The 19,536-nt window shown below is 36.2% G+C and overlaps 2 protein-coding genes across 6 annotated transcripts in view; one reads left to right on the top strand and one right to left on the bottom strand.

The window, feature by feature from the left end:
- zc3h4 (zinc finger CCCH-type containing 4) overlaps nt 1-3,781 on the bottom strand; it is a 16,700-nt gene extending 12,919 nt beyond the window's left edge. For 2 of the 4 annotated variants that reach the window (XM_044120045.1, XM_044120046.1), the window contains exon 1: nt 3,476-3,781. In XM_044120045.1, the coding sequence (XP_043975980.1) occupies nt 3,476-3,555 (80 nt within the window). In that variant the 5' untranslated portion in view covers nt 3,556-3,781. Of the gene's footprint in view, nt 1-1,982; nt 2,469-2,670; nt 2,965-3,475 lie in introns of those variants that run through there. The other 2 variants (XM_044120049.1, XM_044120047.1) reach the window with 2 other exon arrangements.
- On the top strand, nt 3,068-19,536 carry sae1 (SUMO1 activating enzyme subunit 1). 2 transcript variants are annotated; one of them, XM_044120118.1, is made up of 10 exons: nt 3,068-3,137; nt 5,465-5,574; nt 6,185-6,296; nt 6,639-6,812; nt 10,563-10,708; nt 11,496-11,595; nt 12,119-12,224; nt 17,436-17,580; nt 17,871-17,940; nt 19,257-19,529. In XM_044120118.1, the coding sequence occupies exons 2-10, from the start codon at nt 5,483-5,485 to the stop codon at nt 19,347-19,349; spliced, it is 1,038 nt and encodes a 345-aa protein (XP_043976053.1). In that variant the 5' UTR covers nt 3,068-3,137; nt 5,465-5,482; the 3' UTR covers nt 19,350-19,529. The 2 variants fall into 2 exon arrangements, with proteins under 2 accessions (XP_043976053.1, XP_043976052.1); XM_044120117.1 differs by lacking the exon at nt 3,068-3,137 and having other exon boundaries at nt 5,299-5,574; nt 19,257-19,536.

Below are 19,536 nucleotides of genomic sequence, written 5' to 3'. Positions count from 1 at the left end.
GTAATTTCTGTTTTTAGAAAAGCAAAGAGGGAAAAAAAGTAAGATTAGGAAATAAACTGGAGATCTTATTTTCAAGCCATAAACTGTAACTCAGTGTTTTAAGGCAGCATCTTATTTAAACTATGGCTCAAAACTTTTGCACACTTCACACAAATATCAGTAAATCTGACCTTGAGAATAACAAACCTATTTCTCTCTGCGGTTCTGGTTGTTTCTGTTTTGGTCGTTTCATACTAACGGTGCACCGATCGCAGTTTTCTGGCCGATCACTGATCTTTAAGAAACTTGACCTCCTGATTCTGATTTTGTCGGATACCAACTTTTCTTGTCTGAAAATTCACTAAATGTAGAGACAAAGTCACGGAGTCGGTTTCTCATGCAGTATTGGCCGATTGCCAATCTTTCAAAGTTAAAGAAATCGGAAGAAATTTATTGTCACAAAAAAATCAATTAATCAGATGATGAATTAAAATGAATTTAATAATAGCAAATCCTATTTGCAGTCTTGAATGTTTTTCCGATCGGAGCCGAATGATTAGTATTTTTTGAGGGGAAATTTTGTTTATAGACTTTATAATGCATTATATTTACAATTTAGGTTTCGTTTGGTTTTTATGTAAAACATTTTATTGTTAGTGGTTGTTTTGCTTATTTATTGTGGATATGTAAAATGTCTTCCAGTCCTAGTTTTAAATGTTCTTTACAAATTAAGGTTTATTGACCTTTGAGAATATGCTCTTGCATTAATATTCAATTATGATTATATTACTTTAAAATGATCTAAAATCAGTATTATTGTTTAACGCCACAGAAGCCAGAAACACGAAAGACATGTTAGAGGTTTCAAAATTTCACAAACATCCACAAAATGTTGAATTAAAATTTTCTTGTTCCTAATTTTAAAATTGGGGCGAGATTATCTGTATTAATTCTCTACAAAATTAACAAAAAATAGAAATATGGTGCAAAATGTACAATCTAGTATCTAAGGTGCAGTTGAGGTTTTGTGATGTGGCGTTAATGTTGACCTTTTAACTCAGTTTAACCTGGAATTCAACCAGCTATTGATCAGACACACAAAGCACATTAAAGCCTTTCTGGAGCTCCGTAGCAGAGTATTAATACATCATATTAGACATTTCACACACACAAACAGCCAAAGCAGGGCAGTAAAGTTCAGACATCTGAAACAGTAGGTGGTTCAGTTGATCTACTTTGGAACAAAATGTCAACCATCTCTGCAAAACACACCACATTCCTAATATTCAGAGGGTATTCTCTCCATCAAAACAAACAGAAACACTCACCTGCCGACACATTACCGCAAATTTATGCTTCTAAATAGTTACATTCAAAGTTGTGGCTTAAAAATTACACCAATCAAGTTTTCAGCCTTCCAAACAGTTAAAAAAATACACATCTAAAACCACAAAACATAAAAAATGCAAAGTGTATTCTGTACATTTTGATTCAATAATTAGAAATCTGAGCCTTTCCTACTTCAGCAATGCCAGCTAACTTTTTCTCCACCAGTAGATTTCGACTGTTTCACTAATGGCACAAAGATGAGACACAAAGTAACGTCTCCTGTCACAGCAAAGGGTAGCATTACGTGAGCTGTTTTTTATGAATAGGAAGGGGATGGCTGGGATCAACTATGGACAAACCAGTGGCAAGTTCTGGTGCTACGCACACATCACCTGATGCCAACCAAACTCCCAAAGCTCAGATTGCTGAATATTCTTATAATAAAACCAGCTCACAATAACCAATCCCATCCAGAACCAAAAAGTTGATATTTATTCAATGGGTCATTTATTAAACTCTATGCACAAGCGGAATAAGATTTTCAAGTTTTAACAAACACTGCACCAACCTCTAAATTCTCCTTATACACCTTTTTGCTTTGCTGCACTTTCCTTCTACTTTAAAAGCTCCTGTAATAATCATGTAAGCCTTGATTAAAATGGGGAGATACTTACAGTGATGGGTTTTCTTCACAAAAACCAGAGAAAAATAAGTTTTCCCTACTTTTCTAAGGACTGTAGTCTAGTGGGGGCTGGGGGGTTGTAAGTGGGCACTTTTGGAGAAGGGAACATTAGTGTTCGACTTCAAACACTCCGGGATGCTTTGCAGACATTTTGGGGGAGTTTTATGGGCTGTATGGGTGAATAAAAGGGACATGTTAGGCTAACACACTATACTGAAGTTAGCTTCTGATTAGAACGTTTATTAAAGGGCTGGTTCACAGCTGTTAGGGGGTATAAACAACTTTTAGTCAGTTCCAAAGTAAGACCTAAATTACTTAGACAAATCATATGTGGGCTTATATATTATACATCAATTACAGACACTATTTAATACGCAGTTTGTTAAGAAAAAGGGGGTTAGAGTGATGCTTTGGTGGTTAGGCCACCTCCAGCAAGTTTTTGACACCAAAAAGTGTTCTTAATACAAATATAGAATAGCTCAGAGAAGGCTTAACCAGTTTTGGTAAGTAACATTTTTGATTAGTGTACCAAACCCTAAAGACAATGAAATTAAGAACCCTTTGTTTTCCAAATTCCAAGTCAGAAGCTAACTTCACAGTCGTGACAAATGTCCTTAGTGACTGAAATAATATTCAATCGATACTTGTAAAAAATTAAGTAACTTTAAAAATAAAATTACCTTTAAGGTTTTAGGAGCACGATTGGTAGAATTTAAAAAGGCTTTCGCTCGTCCCAAAACGGTGATACCAAAACGCCCGGATGAAACTGCGCAGTTTTTGAAGCGGCAGTTTTCAAAACGTCGAAAAGTGTGGAATTTCATAAATATTTTTGATAGTACTATTTTAATCAAATAAAAGTAAAAAAATGTCAAAAAAAAGTTTGCCATCGATACAACAAAGGAATAAAGCCACGAACGCAACGTGAGCAAATTTGCAAATGTCTAACCCGATTAGCCGTTAGCTTAGCAATTAGCACCAGTTGCTAAGCTAATGCCAGGCCGTCAGCTGGAGAAACTAACGGTCGGTTCTTTAGTTTTTAGATTTTCAACTTTGTTTACCTGCGATGGCGAGGTTAACTCCGCATACAAATTAAAAACCGTTGAGAAATTTTCAAAATGGGAGAGCGCTCAATTTCCGAACTTGTAAGGTAATTAAAACTATACCGTGACAGTGAAAAACTATAAATGATCAGCTGTTTCGACCTTGTCTTTTCCTTTTTGACAAGCTCTCTTGAATCGACTGGTCGCTGATTGTAATACTGTAATAAAATAGAGGGAATAACGCTGTTCCAGTTGCTATTAGGCCTCCCAGTAGGCGATGCCGTGTCAACATGGCCGTTCTCTTTACCTCTGTACTCGTTTTCCAGAAAAGGCGAGTTTAATCCCTTTGACAGAAAAAAACAACAAAAAGAACCCCCGGGCTTTTGTGTAAAAGCACAGGACAAATAAATTAATTCATTTAAATATGACTGTAGAATTACTCGACCTTTCGTCAGTCAGAAGACTGTTGTGTTCGTGGTTGGTAGTTGGGGAGTTTGGATGGACAGTCATGCTTTCCACAGCCATTTCCTCTAGCTACATTGAGGAGCAAAAAAATTACAACTCGACGCTGGACTCTACTGGCTTATGCGTCACTTCACTAGGATCTACTTGTTTTTGTTTTAGGAAGAGATTCAGTTCATAGTAGGCAATTCTCCACTACAGTTGTAAGAGAAATATGATGAAATTGAATCCTGACGTTCTCCGTCCTACTGTAGCGGTGTGAAATGACGACTGATACATTTAAAATGGACGACCGTCTTCTCCAAAGAGAAAGGGGCGGAGTTTTCCGAGAATGACGTACACACATTCACGGATGTTACCGAAAGACAAACTTTGCGTGTGAAGTAACCCCTGAGTTTGACTCGCAGGCAGTCATCGTAACTGTTATCAGAACATGAGGTATTCTTTGTCTGTGCAAAATTTAAATGAATGTTGTTGCCGTTTTTGTCTTTAGAAACAGAAATATAGCAAAAATAAAAAACATTCTTCATTGAACATAAAAATACTAGGCCACGGATTGTTTCGGTCTATTTTCTGTGTTAGTTGGTTATATTCTCAACCACATTATGTTTTCTTCAAAACAAATCAAAAATATTGAAAAAAAATATTTAAAAAGATCTTTCAAATCATTTTTAAAAATATAATATATACTCTTTTTGTATGTATAATTTTATTTTAAATTAACTTATTTAGCATTTTCCCATGTACACTAATTAAAGTTGAGATACTAGATATGTTTATTTTTATTTGCAAATAATTAAAAAACATCTATCATGCAAAATTACAAAATTTGAGCACTTGTACAAAACAACAGATGTTTCTGTTTATTGTGTTGTTTTTAGTCGAACACTATTATTCCCTATTAAAATTTAACAAATTGTAACATATAATAAAAAGTATTTTATTTCAAGTGTTTAGTTACTTCCGTATTTTGGGGACAGAGGGAGTTATTATATTATTAAAGTTCTTTTAAAATTTGCATTGCTATTTAAACAAATTTCTTTCTCATGACTGTTCTTCCTTTCTTCATTGACTGGTTGATTGACATTGTCACACAAAAATCTAGTTCCTGTCCACAATTCTGATGCGTTTATTCATATTGCTTCCACACTAAAATAAAGCAATTGATTACAAATAAAAATCTGAAATTATGTTAAATATATGTCTGTTTAAAAATACACAACTGCTGTGATCCTTGCCCGTTAGAGGTTATGAAAAAGATGCCCAATCATAAAAAGACAACGGAAAAAAACGACGATTATTTCACATTATGCTATTATTTGCAACTATATTTATGGGTCATAAGGAAAGCAAGAAAGACCGAATGACCGTTCGACTGAACGGTCATTCCACCGTTCAGTCGAATGACCGTTCAGTCATTCGACTGAACGGTCTTTTGACATTTCCTGAAAGACAACGCCGAGGGACAAATATCCCTTTCAATTCCGAAGAAGAAACAAAGACATACGTATTAAATAACAATTTAACCTAATGTGCATTCCGGGGTAAATAATGTAATTGACGATGTATTCCTTTTCTTTAACAATATCGAGAACAGATTAAAGGAGCTTGCCAAATTTGAACAAATACCAGTTAAAATCACTAAAATAAAACTTAGAGCAGAATACAATTTAAAATAAATCCTTTAAATGCGCCGTTTGTAAAATCTAGGAACTAAAAACGTCTCCAGAAAGGAAGTAAAGAAAGAAAAGGAAGAATAATCTACGATAGCGCGGCCACATAACGAAGTTATTGTTTCAAGCCAGAGGGTGGCAGCAACGTGATTTTCCAGTTACAAAAAAAGGAAGAAGAAAATCATTGTTTCTGTCTGCTGACGTCACAATTGAGCGTCCATTCACTCGCAGCCTTTTGAACCGTTCGCCTGTATTGCTGCAGAAAAGTTGATTTTGTTACTTAATTTAAACTTTTTCAGTGACCCAGGACGGTTGATATGATCGAGAAGGAGGACCCGGTAATCAGCGAGGAGGAAGCTGCACAGTATGACCGCCAGATTCGGTTATGGGGGCTGGATGCCCAGAAGAGGTGAGCTAGCACGGTTAGCTCTGTAGGCTAATCAAAGCAGCGGAAGGTTTCTCTTGTTCGTTTCTTTTATTGCTACTAATTCTAGCCTCTTTGTGTAGGAAATTATCAGAAGAGGTATATTATTTATGAATGTAAGTTTAATAAATAACTTAGGAGTCTATTCTTGTTCTGTTTTTTTAATTTAACTGAAAATATGTAATTTTTTTGCACATTTTTAATTAACTTAATCTGATAAATTATTATTGCATTTTTTTTTTTACATAAAAAATGTTTTTTTCTCTTTCGTATGCTCCCGTTTTGTATTCTACTATGAATGATGTCATAATCCCAAAAACAGTGGAGTTTCGATTCAAAGTGGGCTTTCACTTTACTTCTTTTAATAAACACATTAATTTTGTTAAATTTTCTAAATTATTTTTTGTTGTAGTTTATTTAAAATTAAGTTGAACTTTTTTCTTATTACTGTATTTTTAAAATTATTTGATTGAGCTTGTAATAGTGGATAATACAATTTTGTTACATTTAAACTGTCCACTATTCAGTGATTAGACATATTTTCCAGTAACCTGCCATTCTTTGTGTTTTTATTTATTCTTTGTTAATGAAACAGGCTGCGAGGGTCCCGGGTGCTGCTGGCAGGGGTAAGAGGTCTCGGAGCTGAACTGGCTAAAAACCTCATTCTTGCTGGAGTTAAAGGACTCACTTTGCTGGATCACGAACAGGTACAAACACGTTAACCCTGAAGTCAGTGAGTCATAAAAAAAAAAAAAAAAAAGATGCAAATCTGGAAGTTTTTCTTAACAATTATTAATGTTTTGTACAATGCATTTCTTATGATTCATAACTTTAGATTTGTAGTACTACTTTTCTCCACCAGATGGCAGATTGCAAAATAATTCTTTACCAAAGTGACTAAATAATATATTTTTCATGCAAATTTGAAAGAACACAGTGTCTCTTTTGGTTTTGTCATTCAGGAAAGTAATTTATCTCTAGCTTTAATTAAGCTGTTAAGTCGGCAGAACAAGCCACTGTAAGTGCTGCCTGTGTGCCAATCTTCCCAGGTTTCGGAGGAATCGTGTCGAGCCCAGTTTCTGATCCCGGTGTCGGCTCAGGGTCAGAATCGGGCTCAGGCATCCTTGGAGCGAGCCCAGAACCTCAACCCGATGGTAGAGGTGCACGCCGACCCGGACAGAGTCGAAGACAAACCAGATGACTTCTTTCTACAGTTTGACGCGGTGAGTGAGAACAGAAGGTGGATGGAGTCGGTCTGACATGAACCGGGAAGGTGGAAAGTTTTTTCAAAACAAACAACAGACGACTCTGAATTCAACCAGAGGATTGATCTTGCCTTGCAGCACTCAGGTTGACCACTAGATGTTGGTGTTTGTCCATATTGTGCATTAAAACCTGAACTTGTAATAATTTTCACCAGAGGCTGGTGCAGCTCTTCTTCTATTTTAAACTTAAAATACAGGCAAGAAAGTCACAATTAAACAGTAAATAAAGAAAACACGCAAGTAACAATTTTATTTAATTTGTATTTAATTGTTGTCAAATCCAACCTTCATGAGGCAGAGAACTATCAAAGTATTTCTTGTATATTTCTCTCCTTTGTTTCAACAAAATTATAAATTTTTGGTGTTTATTTTTATTCTGCTTGGCTGCATAAAACATTTTTGCATTATGTGAAACAATTCACAAATACTTTATTTATTCCAAAAGAGAAATTAAATGATGTTGTAACTGAGGACAACAACTGGAAGGACAATTTTATTTACAGAAACTTCATAAATAATTTTATTTGCTCTTTTTGTTGTTTTATTTACTTATTTTGGATATTTAAAATGTTTTCCAGTTCCAGTGTTAAATGTTCAGTATTATTAAAAACTTATTTAACTTTGAGAATGTTTTCTTGGATCATTAAGCCGTTATTACCTTTATGTTACTTGGAAATGATCTAAAAACAACAGTTTTATTATTTATCGCAAGAACTTCTGGGACAATTTATCCCCCAGCAAAACTGATTACTGTGACAGGACTAAGCATAGATGAAAAAGAGATACAAGAAAATACACATGTCACGACTAAAATTGTTATCGCAAGAATTTCCTGTAGCCGTCAGTGTTGCAACAAATCTGAAGAGGCCTCTGACATAAGGTTGTTGCTGTAGGACATACTAACATGATGTACACAGCAGTTTGTTTAGTTGGTCACACACTCGGTCTCCATGTGGCTGGCAGAGAGCAATTCGATCTGTAGCCTCAAAACGACCCTGTGGGGCTTTTTCTTCAGATTTCTGTGACCTCTTTCTCACTGCTCTTTTCTTGGCAGGTTGTCTCTGAGCAAAGAGTTTAGATTCTGAATTAATGAGTTACAGGAACATTTCATTTCCCTTTGGGATCAATAAAGTGTTTTTGGATTTAATTTGACATTCAAGCACCAGAAGAGATGTTAGAACTACCTCTTTCTCTCGCTGCTCTACATCCATGAAGGATGTTGAGAAATATTCACAAACAGGTAAAAATTCACAGAAAAATAAACACATTTATATGAGTTTAGGGTTCGAAGAGAACATCGCCACAGTTTGTTTCAGTTTTATCGTCCACAGCATCACCCTTCTTTCAGAACTCCCACTCTGATTTTTATTTCATTTCTATTTTTACAAACCAGATGAAACTTCAGAAAGGTTCTTTCCATCCTCCCTCAGTTTTTCCCCAAAGTTCGCCTCCTCCTCCTGACCTTCACTTTGCACAGCGGTGTCCAAACTTTTTTGCACCGAGGGCCAAAATCCCCAAGATGGAAGTCCTTACATGCCAAAATGAGCTTTTTCTCTCCATTAAGCAAAAATCATATTATTGTGAATTCTTTATCCTTTAAAGAAGGTTACCGAAACCGACAGAAATTTGCTTTAATGTTTACATTTATTTAAATCTGAGTCAATTATTTTCAATTTTCTTGGTCTATAAATTGGTTTTGGTTTATTTCCAGCTGTAAAAGCAAGAATTTTCTTTAAATCATGTGTTGTGTGTAGCCAAAGTGCTTTAGAGTAAAGAATTGCTGGATGTTGGCGTCATGACGTCATGCTATAATCTGCTAATGAAAGAAAGATTCTTTGTGTTCTACATTTTACATTTAAGATATTAATATAGAAATCTCACCATAAAATGATTTTTAAAAATGTCCATCTCATCTGCATCGGCTCCAGCACCGTTTTTCTACTGCAGTGAGGGGCCACACAAACTTATTCCAAGGGCCACAAATGGCCCCTGGACCACACTTTGGACACCTCTGACTTAGCATGTGTGAACCGTGTGACATATGTAACTTTAGATGTTAAGTTACTATAAAAACAGTAACTTAACATCATAAGGAATGAGAACAGGGATTAAATCTGAGCACAAAAGAGTCAAAAGTTTAATTTTGACCAGAAATATTTGCACATGTATAGAAGACAGTCAGAGCAAAGATTTCTTTAATTCTGGCCCCTTTTGTGTTGTATAAACAATAACTATGTGGTTGTTTTTTTATAAACTTAATGTTACATGTAAATAACTTTAGACCATTTTTGCCCTGACTGAAGTGGAAAAGCTTCCAACCTCCTAAACCAGAGACTATCTGGACCCAACAGGTTCTGCAGAACCAGCATGGTTCTTATCAGCTGTTTACAGTCTGCAGCAGCCCAGCCTAGATGTACAACAGCACATGATGAAACTGTGTTAGATTTATCGTAATCTGCTGCAGGAGTTGTTTCCAGCTCTGCCTCTTTTAACCCCCAGCTGTGTTTTGTTACTTTTTGTCTATAATGGGATTATATCCAGTTTTCAAACCCAACCCTGAAGTTTCCAGAATAAATCAAGACCAGCACCGGCAATCTTGTTAAAGTTGAGGGTCGCATGGATTCCACTCGATATCAGCAGATTCTTGAGAATAATGTTCAAGAATCAGTTACGAAGTTGAAGTTACGTCGTGGATGGATATTTCAGCAAGACAATGGTCCAAAACCCGCTCCAGATCTACTCATGCATTCATGCAGAGGAACAATTACAATGTTCTGGAACGGCCAGCCCAGTCCTGAATATCATTGAACATCTTTGGGGTGATTTGAAGCTCGGCGACCATCAAACTGAACTGAACTGGAATTGTTTTGCAAAGAGGAAAAATCCCTTCATCCAGGATCTCATTAAAAGCTACAGGAAGCGAGTTGAGGCTGTTATTTTTGCAAAAGGAGGATCTACTAAATATTAATGTCACTTTTCTGCTGAGGTGCCCATATTTTTGCACCTGTCAGATTTTGTGTTAATGCGTTCTTCACATTTTCTTTTAGTCCAATAAACCTCATTTCAGTACTGAAATATTACTGTGTCCATAATGCAAATATTTAGAGATAAAAATAATTAAGATTAATAGGGGTGCCCAAACCTTTTCATATAACTGCAGTTATGTTAACTATAGAATTTTTTTTACTTTTAAATTTTTTATTTTCAGCTTCTGATTTATTTCATTTAGTTTTTTAAAAATGAGAACTTTTTAATTTATTTTGTTTATAATTATCAACTATTTATTCAAATATATTTTTATGCATAATTTTTTTTTACTTTTAAATGTTATTTATTTTCTGCTTTTTTCTTGACTTGTTTATATTTTGTTTTAACTTCAACATGTTAGAATTGGTTTAATTTTAATTGTCAACTGTTTGAGTATGTTTTTATGAATTTTAATGTTTATTTCAATGTTTCACTCCAATTTTTTATTTTAAACTTTATATATATATTTATTTAAAATTTTACCTCAATTGTTTTGTATACATTTTACATAGTTTTATAAATTTTTTATGGACTGAACTTGGACAAAAGAGATGATTGACAATTTTTTTCTGAACGTCTACTATCAGGATAAAATCCATAATGAGTAAAATAATCTAGAAGTTTTCAGGATTTTAATCTCGTATATATTTTCCTGGTCCAATCAGCTGCTTTTCTCCCCAGGTGTGTCTCACAGGTTGCTCCAGAGACCTGATGGTGCGCGTCGACCAGCTCTGCTCTCAGCACAACATCAAGGTGTTCTGTGGCGACGTCTACGGTTACTATGGTTACATGTTCTGTAACCTGGGACAGGAGCACAACTATGTGGAGTGAGTTCACCTGCACTCACCTTTTGCTCAGTGGCATTAATCTGGTTCTGCTTGTAGGACTGCAGAAAAACATTAAACATTTTATGACAACACGATGATTCTGGCTGGATGGGAACGAAGCGTTAAAAACGCTGGAAATAAAAGTTTATTTCCACTCTGCAAAATTTAGAAAAATCTACTTTTTATTTTCATAATATTTATCCAGTGGGGAAAATTTGCTAACATTTATTGATTACTCATTTAAAAATAATTTTCTTAAATTTACCTTTTTCTAAAGTGGCAGTTTTAATATTTTCCATTTATTCTTATCATTTATCATTATTTATTGCTAAAGTTTTATTATTAATGGTGCTAATTTAAATAATATTACTCATTTTTTAAAAATATTTTAACAGCAATATTAGTAATATTACTTATATTCCATAATGATTTACTTATTGCTATTGTTAATAATACTAACTAGATTTAATATTTTATTGTCATTATTTTAACAATAATACAAATTTATTAATGTTCTATAATTAATGATTATATTTATTATTAATGATGCTTAAAATGTTTATTTTACTTATTTTATTTCACAATAAAAAATGGTTTATCCTCACTAAACTACATGTATTTATATATTTTGTCATCCAGCAGTTCAGGTGAAGAGTTGGTTTTTATTCCTCTCTGGTTTTTCGTTTGTTTTTTTCAAACAGAAAAAACTTTAAGCTTTTATTTTTATTTTTAAAACGCTGTCGTCTTCCATTTCGTGTTCAAAATGAAGAAACTGTTTTTGTTTCAGGGAGAAACCCAAAGTGGTGAAGCCGTCGTCCGACTCCAGCGACGGTCCAGAAGCCAAGAAAGCCAAAGTCGACCCGAATGAGACCACCATGGTGAAAAAGGTACGGCACCTACGGTACTCAGACTCATGTTTTATTTCCAAATCACATTTTATCTTTCCACAGTGGTGATGTTTAATGTTTTTATCATTTAGAAAAATGTAATTTTATGTCAAAAAGATATTTTTTTCTGTTTATGACAATAATGAAAGCTTTAATCTGATTTGTTTGCTATATGTAGATGTTTTTATTTGAGGTAAAGCAAATGTGTTGCAATAATTCAAAAGGAAAAATAAAATTTCTCTGGTTTGTCAACAAAAATCCCAATGAGTAAAATCTCAGACTTGTTTTCAGATTTAAATCTGTATTCTCACATGTCGAAGAGATTCAACTTTTATTTTTTAGTTGCCAAAGGATTCTTTGTTCAAAAATTGATTTATTTTATTTTTATTTACAGGCATCAGTTTACCCAGAGACTGCTTCCTGCTAAAACTGCTCCGATTAGGATTTTTTTCAGGCATTTTTGTACCTTTCTTACTTTTTTAAAATCAATTAAAATAATTTTTTCTTGTTTCTCGTCAATCAGACGGCCAGTTTCTGCACGCTGAAGGCGGCGCTGGAGGTTGACTGGACCAGTGAGAAGGCCAAGGCCAGCCTGAAGCGAACGCCGGTTGACTACTTCCTGCTTCATGGTACGAATGTAATATAATTTATTATATTTATGACATTTTAGATAAAAATCACAACCTGTAATTTGCCTTATTGCTGCTTGAAGTGATTACAGCTAAACACAGAGTTGGTTCCTTTACCCAAAATCTCAGTGAAGATCCTCTTTTCCTGAACCTTGACCCCATATTGTGGAAAATATGATGCATGGAGGAATGCAATTTCCATTGTAAAATATGAAATTAACGGGGGCTTTTCTTAACTGATATTCATCCATACGTAAAGGAGGAAGACTTTAAATGTCACCAAGGACGACGGGAGGGTCTAAAGAAAGTACCGAAAACTGAAACTGAAAATGTGGGTGACTCTCCAGCAGCCATGATGCCAAAATCTTTGTTCCACTCCAACGTATCCAGACAGTTTGTTGATCATCATCTCAGCTTTGATGGAAAAACTTCACATTTGAATCAGCGTTTCTCAGAACAAACACTGTTTGCTCTGATAAATAACCACGTTTGTAGTTTCTGGATGTTTTTGTATCTTTCATCTTCCTGTTTTTCTCGTTCTTGTCTCCCTCGTCACCTGGCGCTCGCGGCGTCCCCGCGCACAACGCGCTAGTTTCCGTCTCAGGCCGTCCATGGCCAGTCATGTGCACTGAGCGTAGCGCAGCTCGACTCCCACGCTGCAACACAGTAAACCCCAACCGGAGCTGGATTTAAACTGATATCTCCTCAGAATAATTCACCAGAAATCGTCATTTTACAAATAATCTCAGGCTTCCGGGTCCATTTCACCCCCGTAATGCAACTAAAAGAAAAAGTGTTTTTTCTTTTCCTAATCAAAAATATTAATTTAGTGAACCTCCTAGTTTTAGTTCACTAAAACTCACAAAATAACCTTTCTAACCAAAATTTCACTTTTGTGGATTGCGTTTATTTAATTTTTTAACTGATATGAAATATTCCACAGCACATCTACATGTTAAGTTGTCATAGTCAAGCTAGCATAACTGACCTACTTCCGTCTCCCTCGCTTTTTTCTTTCTTAATTAAAACTTTTCCTTGACCTTGTTATCTAGTTGTTGTAGTGTTGACAATTAGTGGCACGTTAGGCGTTTGTTTAGGGTTTAATGCATTATGTTGACAACCTGGCAGCTAAAGCCAACGGTAGTCATTATTGCTGAGCAGCTTTTTGCCGTCCAGCAGATGATTACTAGTCCGAAAAAAGTTGACAGCCGAAGTTTTGGGGGGAACACCAGTCAGTTGGTTGTTAAACAGTAATTTAATAAGTTTTATGAAAATGTTATCTTCTGTTGAATATTCATTACCTAATCGATGTTTACATAATCACAATACTTTGACCTTTTTCAATTCTGCACTTAAAAATTCCAGAGACTTCATAATCCATATTATTTATAATTTTTTGGTTTGTTTATTTATTTTGGATATTTAAAATGTCTTCCAGTTCCAGTGTTAAATGTTGATTAGAATTGAAAGTTTATTGATGCTTGAAAATGGTCTCACAATGACAATATTATCGTTTATCGCGATAACTTCTGGGACGATTTATCATCCAGCAAAATTTATCATGACAGGCCTAACCATAAATTCTGTTGCATTATTTTTTAGAATTTATTCTGTTTTATAGAAAGAATTAAATGTAAAAATTGGTTAAAACTAAAAGGTTAACTTATCCAAATCAGGGTTATGCTCTTGGGTAATTATTTCGTCTGGATCACATTTAAAGTTTTAACACCTAAAGTTTGATGAAATCCACCTACATTTGCCGCCTCGCCCTGTTTTCACATCACTGCACCTCAGAAGAGTTTTCAGCAGTGGAAACATGAGTTGTTGTTGTTATTTAGTGGAGGGGAGACAGGAAGCGCTGTTATTATTCCTTCTCTGTTTCTATAATTAGAGCAAGCAGTTGTTGTTTTGGGCGACCAATGAGGAAGTGGCTCTTCCTCTGTTGTAACTGTTTCCTGTCTCACTAGGAACAGTCGGCTGATCTGAACCACAGGCTGGGTGTGTGTGTGCATTTTTGGCTTCTTTTTTTTTTAATTAGTCTGATTTCTTTTTTTTATACATTGTTTATTTTTATTTCCTATCCAGCAGCTTAAAGAGTCTCTGATTGGCTGATTCAAATTTCTTTTAAACCAGAAATAAAAAAAGGAATACCAATATAAAATGACCCACAGCCTATTTTTCCAATTCTTTTTTTTTTTAAACAAATTATTGATATAAAGTTCAGAATTTGGATTTGGATTGCATAAATATTTTTACTGTTTAGAATTTTTTTTGTTAAATGATTTCATTTTAGGTACATACTTGTAGGCCTGTCACAATAACAGATTTTTGCTGGTCGTTCTTGATGTCAACTTCGAAACAACATGAACTCATAAATCCCTTATATCAGCCCGGTGTCGCATGAACACCAGTTTGATGTGAACACCGTTTCCACCCATCCATCCATTTTCTGTTCACCCTTGACCCTAATGGGGTCAGGAGGGTTGCTGGTTCCTCTCCAGCTAACATTCTGGGTGAGAGGCGGGTTCACCCTGGACAGGTCGCCAGCCTGTCGCAGGGCAACACAGAGACACACAACCATTCACACACACACTCACACCTAGGGAGAATTTAGAGAGACCAATTAACCTGACAGTCATGTTTTTGGACTGTGGGAGGAAGCCGGAGAACCCGGAGAGAACCCACCATGCACAGGGAGAACATGCAAACTCCATGCAGAAAGACCCCGGGCCGGGAATCGAACCCAGGACCTTCTTGCTGCAAGGCAACAGCTCTACCAACTGCACCACTGTGCAGCCCGAACACCGTTTCCACCAGGTGGTTTAATGTGCGACACCGAGAACACCGTCACAAACATCTATCCCTGCGTGGACATGTCCGGCAGACGTCCGCTTCGAGTCTGGACGGAACCGCGCCAGAGTATGTTGGGGCCTTTAGAAGCAGTTTCAAGTCTCCCCCCCCCGCCCCTCCACCCACCCACCCACCCACTTTCGGTTACCTAGCAACAGCCTGAGGAGTAACTGGTGCACCAGCAGTTACACTTCATAACTGCTTAAAAAGAATAAAACAACGGAGTGAAGTGAAAACTGGCTAAAATTGGGAAGGTCTCACTGCCAGTGTGACTCAATTTCAGATATTTAAAACCAAAAGCGTATGGGGCGTGCTGTGGTGGCGTAGGGGACAGCGCGACCCACATTTGGAGGCCTTCAGTCCTCGACGCGGCGGTCGCGGGTTCGATTCCCGGACCCGACTGATGTTTGCCGCATTCCTGTCAGCCTTCTTTCGAATAAGGGACACTAGAGCCCACAAAAGACCCCCTGGCAGGGGCGGGGCAAAAAAACCAAAAAAAACAAAAAAAACAAAAGCGTATTAATATTTATCAACATTGATATGAAATGCTTTTATTGTGGTAGTCACATCGTCCAGTCCTGTTTTGACTTTTCCCTGTGGTGAGGCTCCTTTTAACTCCAGAGGTTGTGAAATAATGTCACATCAGAACCTTACAAAACCATAGAATAAGAAATAAAATCATTTTTTTCTGGTGTTCAGACACTTTAATTCAAGTTGACCAAATGTTAAAAGGTTCCTTTTTTAAACTGTGTAGAAATTAAAAGTCTACAATAACGTTTTGAAAATTTTGAATTAATGAGTAAGAACAACCTTTAATTTCCTGTTGGGATCAATAAAGTATCTTTCATTTGAATTTGAAATCATTTGATCTGAGCTGTGAATTAAACCAGTGGGATGAAAAATCGATGTCCGTTGTTGTTGTTGTCGGTTTCGTCCTCAGATCCAGTTTTATCTGTGTCACTACTGCTCATGTGGGCTGAGAGATACAATCATATTTCCACTTACGCTGATGATATTATATTGTGTTATGATTATATTTGATTTCCTGTCAAAGCTGAATGTGATGCCATTTGTGCCAGACTTTTAACTTTCTTCTTGTAGAGTTTCTCATAAAAGGGCAGAAGAGAGGTGTGAAAATGATTCATTGCCACTTGTGTGTGTGTGTGTGTGTGTGTGTGTGTGTGTGTGTGTGTGTGTGTGGTGGAAATGGCCGTGGGAGGACTCCACATCCTCATGTGGTTGAACTTAATGGACGAGCCGGAAACATGTGGGCGAGGTGCTGATGTCTGCGCACACCGAGCCGTCTGAAATATTGCTCATAAAGCGCACAATTCAGATTTCTTTCTCTCTTTTTGTTAATCTGTCAGAGGATGAACTAACACTTCCTTCCTGAATTTGTGCAGCAGGGGTCTTTATGTCAGCAGGAGCATGCTTTTAATTTGATGTGGGGGAAACGTAGGCCAAATCGGATGAAATGGCTCGATGGTGCAACCGCATTCAGATTCTTATCTTCTCTCAAAGGGAGCAGCAGCGAATTTCCACGCCATGATAATTCAACGGCATGATGAAATTACAAACGGCAACAAAGCAACAGGTTATTTGGAAAACATTGCCTTTGTCCAAACCTTTTGTCACATGGGTCAAATTGGTAGACTCAGATGTAGTGGCAAAGCAAACCAAAACACAAACAAATCAAAAATCTAGTAAATAAAAAGTAGCCCGATATCTATTATGAATCCGAAACGTGAAAGAAAAGGAGAACATTTCCGCCAAAAAGAAATTTTCTACAAAAATGGGACATTTTCAAAAGAAAAGTTTTGACATTTGAAATTTGGAAATTTCCAAGTCTGTTTGCAAAAAACTTCTGATATTAATCTAAAAATAAAAATAAAAAGGTTTTTCTGTCTACAACGTCCCTAAAACACTGTAGCAGATTTTACAGGTTTGCTGTGTTAAAAGAAAGGCGACTAGTTTTCAGTTTCTGTTGCTCAATTGAATAAATTTATTTTCAGTAATAGGAATATGATTTGGGTCACTTTGTTTCAAAATGTTTGCTATATTTAGCCAAGTTTAAGAAAAACTAAAATCTGATTTGTTTGCAGCAAAAGTTGGCGTCCAGTAAGAATATAATGGATAAACTTGGTTTTACCTTTCGTTAAAACTCGGTTATAAGAAAACAAACACTTCCAGTTCAACTCAAATTCAAAACTACTTTATCGCTCCCAGTGGAAAATTAAATTGTTATTGCAACTCATTAATTCAAATTCTGCAATTTTGCAATTTGGTGTTGTACTTCACATTTTCCTGTGTAGATAATAATTCAGGTCAACTCACTGTGGACACCTGCTTGTCCATCCACAGTCCTGTTGAAGTTTCGCACAGACAAAGGTCGCGACCCCGACCCCAAGGCGTGTGCAGAGGACAGCCGGCTGCTGAGGCAGATCAGAGATGACGTCCTGGAGGCCATGGGGCTGAGCGCCGACCTGCTCGCCGACGACTTCATCAGGTGGCTTCCATTTCACAGGGATGACATCTAGGAACGTTTTCTACAGCCTTCCATGTTCTGGTTGATTTCTCACGTCTTTGTTAGAATCAGATTAATGTTCATTCGCTGTTTTTTGTTTCTACTGCAGAGTATAAGGGCCATACTAAGAGAAAATTAAAAAATATTACAGGAATAAAGTCGTATTGCAAGGATGAAGTTGTACATAAATAATCGAAAAAAACGGATATTTGGAAATCCAGTTTTCCGCCTGAACTCCAACCTGAACTCATTGCTGCTCTGTTTGTCCTCAGCTACTGTTTCTCAGAGATGTCTCCGGTTTGCGCCGTCGTGGGAGGAGTTCTGGGGCAGGAGGTGGTCAAGGTGAGAAACAATGTTTCAGGTGAAGCGCTCAGAAACTTACCTCATAAGATAAAAATAACGCTCACCAACGCCCTGCACAAACCAAAACAGGCAACATCTAGTAAAGTTTTCTATAATCTTCCATGTTTTGGTTGATTTCTTGTGTTTTCGTTAATCATATTTAATGTTCCTTTGCAGTTTTTTGTTTTTACGATGGAGTGTTAGGCCCATACAAAGAAAAAATGTAAACGTATTATGAGAATAAAGTCATAGTGCAAGAATAAAGTTGTACGTTTTTAGTCAAAATAATTCAAGAATAAAGTCGGAAATTACAGAAATTGAGTAAGTCTAAATATTTTGAGAATAGTTGTAAGAAAATATTTGTAATATTACAAGAATAAAGTCTTAATATTATGAGAAATTACAATTTTATAAGAATTATTGTACGCGAGTTGTGGTACAGCGTTTCCCCGAGTGAATTATGAGCCTGGCGGGCCACCAGACTTTACTTGTGCTCCCACCAGGCTTAGCATTGCTTTTTTATTTGTTGTTGTTTTTTCATGTTTGGATTTTTTAAGACTTTAGGCCTGGTGTTCAGATATTAATTTTCCAATAACACATAATTATCAAGTAATATTTTCCTGTAAACTTTAAATAAAAATTAACTCAAAAACACGGCGAGCTGCTAGATGACTGACTGCGGAGCGCGCCAACCACCGGGTTTAGCAGGTTTTCTGGAGGAAACCTTGGTGATATTACAAGAATAAAGTTGTTATATTATGAGAATAAAGCTGCAATATTTTGAGAATAATCCTATTATGAGAAAGCTGTAGCATTATGAGAATAAAGTAAAATTTCTCCCAGCTGCACAGCATCCAGCCGCAGAGGGAATAATTCACTGATTTAACCAAATCATTAAATATTTAATGATTTAAGCTGTTAAAATTTCAGAAACCGAGATCTTTAGATCCTGATCTTCACATCAGGATTCAAACATTGGGCTAATAGTCGATATATAAGTAACTCCAGGAATGTTTTTTCTGGATCAGAAAGGTATAGTTTCAGCTTCTTTCTCTCTCTCACTGGTTGAATATTTCTGAGCCGAAGCATCGAGAAAACAACTCTGAATATTTTCCTTCCAATAAATCTGACTTTTATTGAAATGTTCTTCATCAGTTCTGTGGAGTTTAACTGCTTTTTCACATGTTAACATTCTGTTTGTTTGAAAGGGAAACATAAAACATTTTGGGATTTTTATCCAGATTTATTCTCAATCTGTTCATAAAAGTTAACCAAAATAATAAAAGATAAATCTATGCTGTCGTCTTTCTTTGCAGGCTCTTTCCCAAAGAGACGCTCCTCATCGTAACTTCTTCTTCTTTGACGGTCGTAAAGGGAACGGCATGGTCGACTACTTTGGACCGAACTGAAGACGCTGGTCGACCTTTGACCTCGGAACTGTTTTAGTGCAAAACCCAAGCTCCACATACCAGGTTCTGTTGTCCCACCTGGGACACCGTCAGCTACGCCATAAACACAAAATACGTTTAACAGTTTTCTTTTCTTGTCGCAGGTGTTGTGTTTTTTACATTTGCTAATAAAACGATGTAAACAAAT

The sequence above is a fragment of the Gambusia affinis genome, linkage group LG06 (assembly GCF_019740435.1).
Source record: "Gambusia affinis linkage group LG06, SWU_Gaff_1.0, whole genome shotgun sequence".
Taxonomy (NCBI): domain Eukaryota; kingdom Metazoa; phylum Chordata; class Actinopteri; order Cyprinodontiformes; family Poeciliidae; genus Gambusia; species Gambusia affinis.
The sequence above is the reverse complement of the archived record's forward strand: the minus strand, read 5'-3'. Positions and strand labels throughout refer to the sequence as shown.

Excerpts from the sequence above, each read along its gene's own strand:
- sae1 (XM_044120117.1), top strand. The coding sequence starts at position 5,483 with ATGATCGAGAAGGAGGACCCGGTAATCAGCGAGGAGGAAGCTGCACAG. Across the intron at positions 6,813-10,562 it reads TCTTTCTACAGTTTGACGCG|GTGTGTCTCACAGGTTGCTC; the intron begins GTGAGTGAGAAC and ends TTTTCTCCCCAG. Across the intron at positions 17,581-17,870 it reads CTCGCCGACGACTTCATCAG|CTACTGTTTCTCAGAGATGT; the intron begins GTGGCTTCCATT and ends GTTTGTCCTCAG.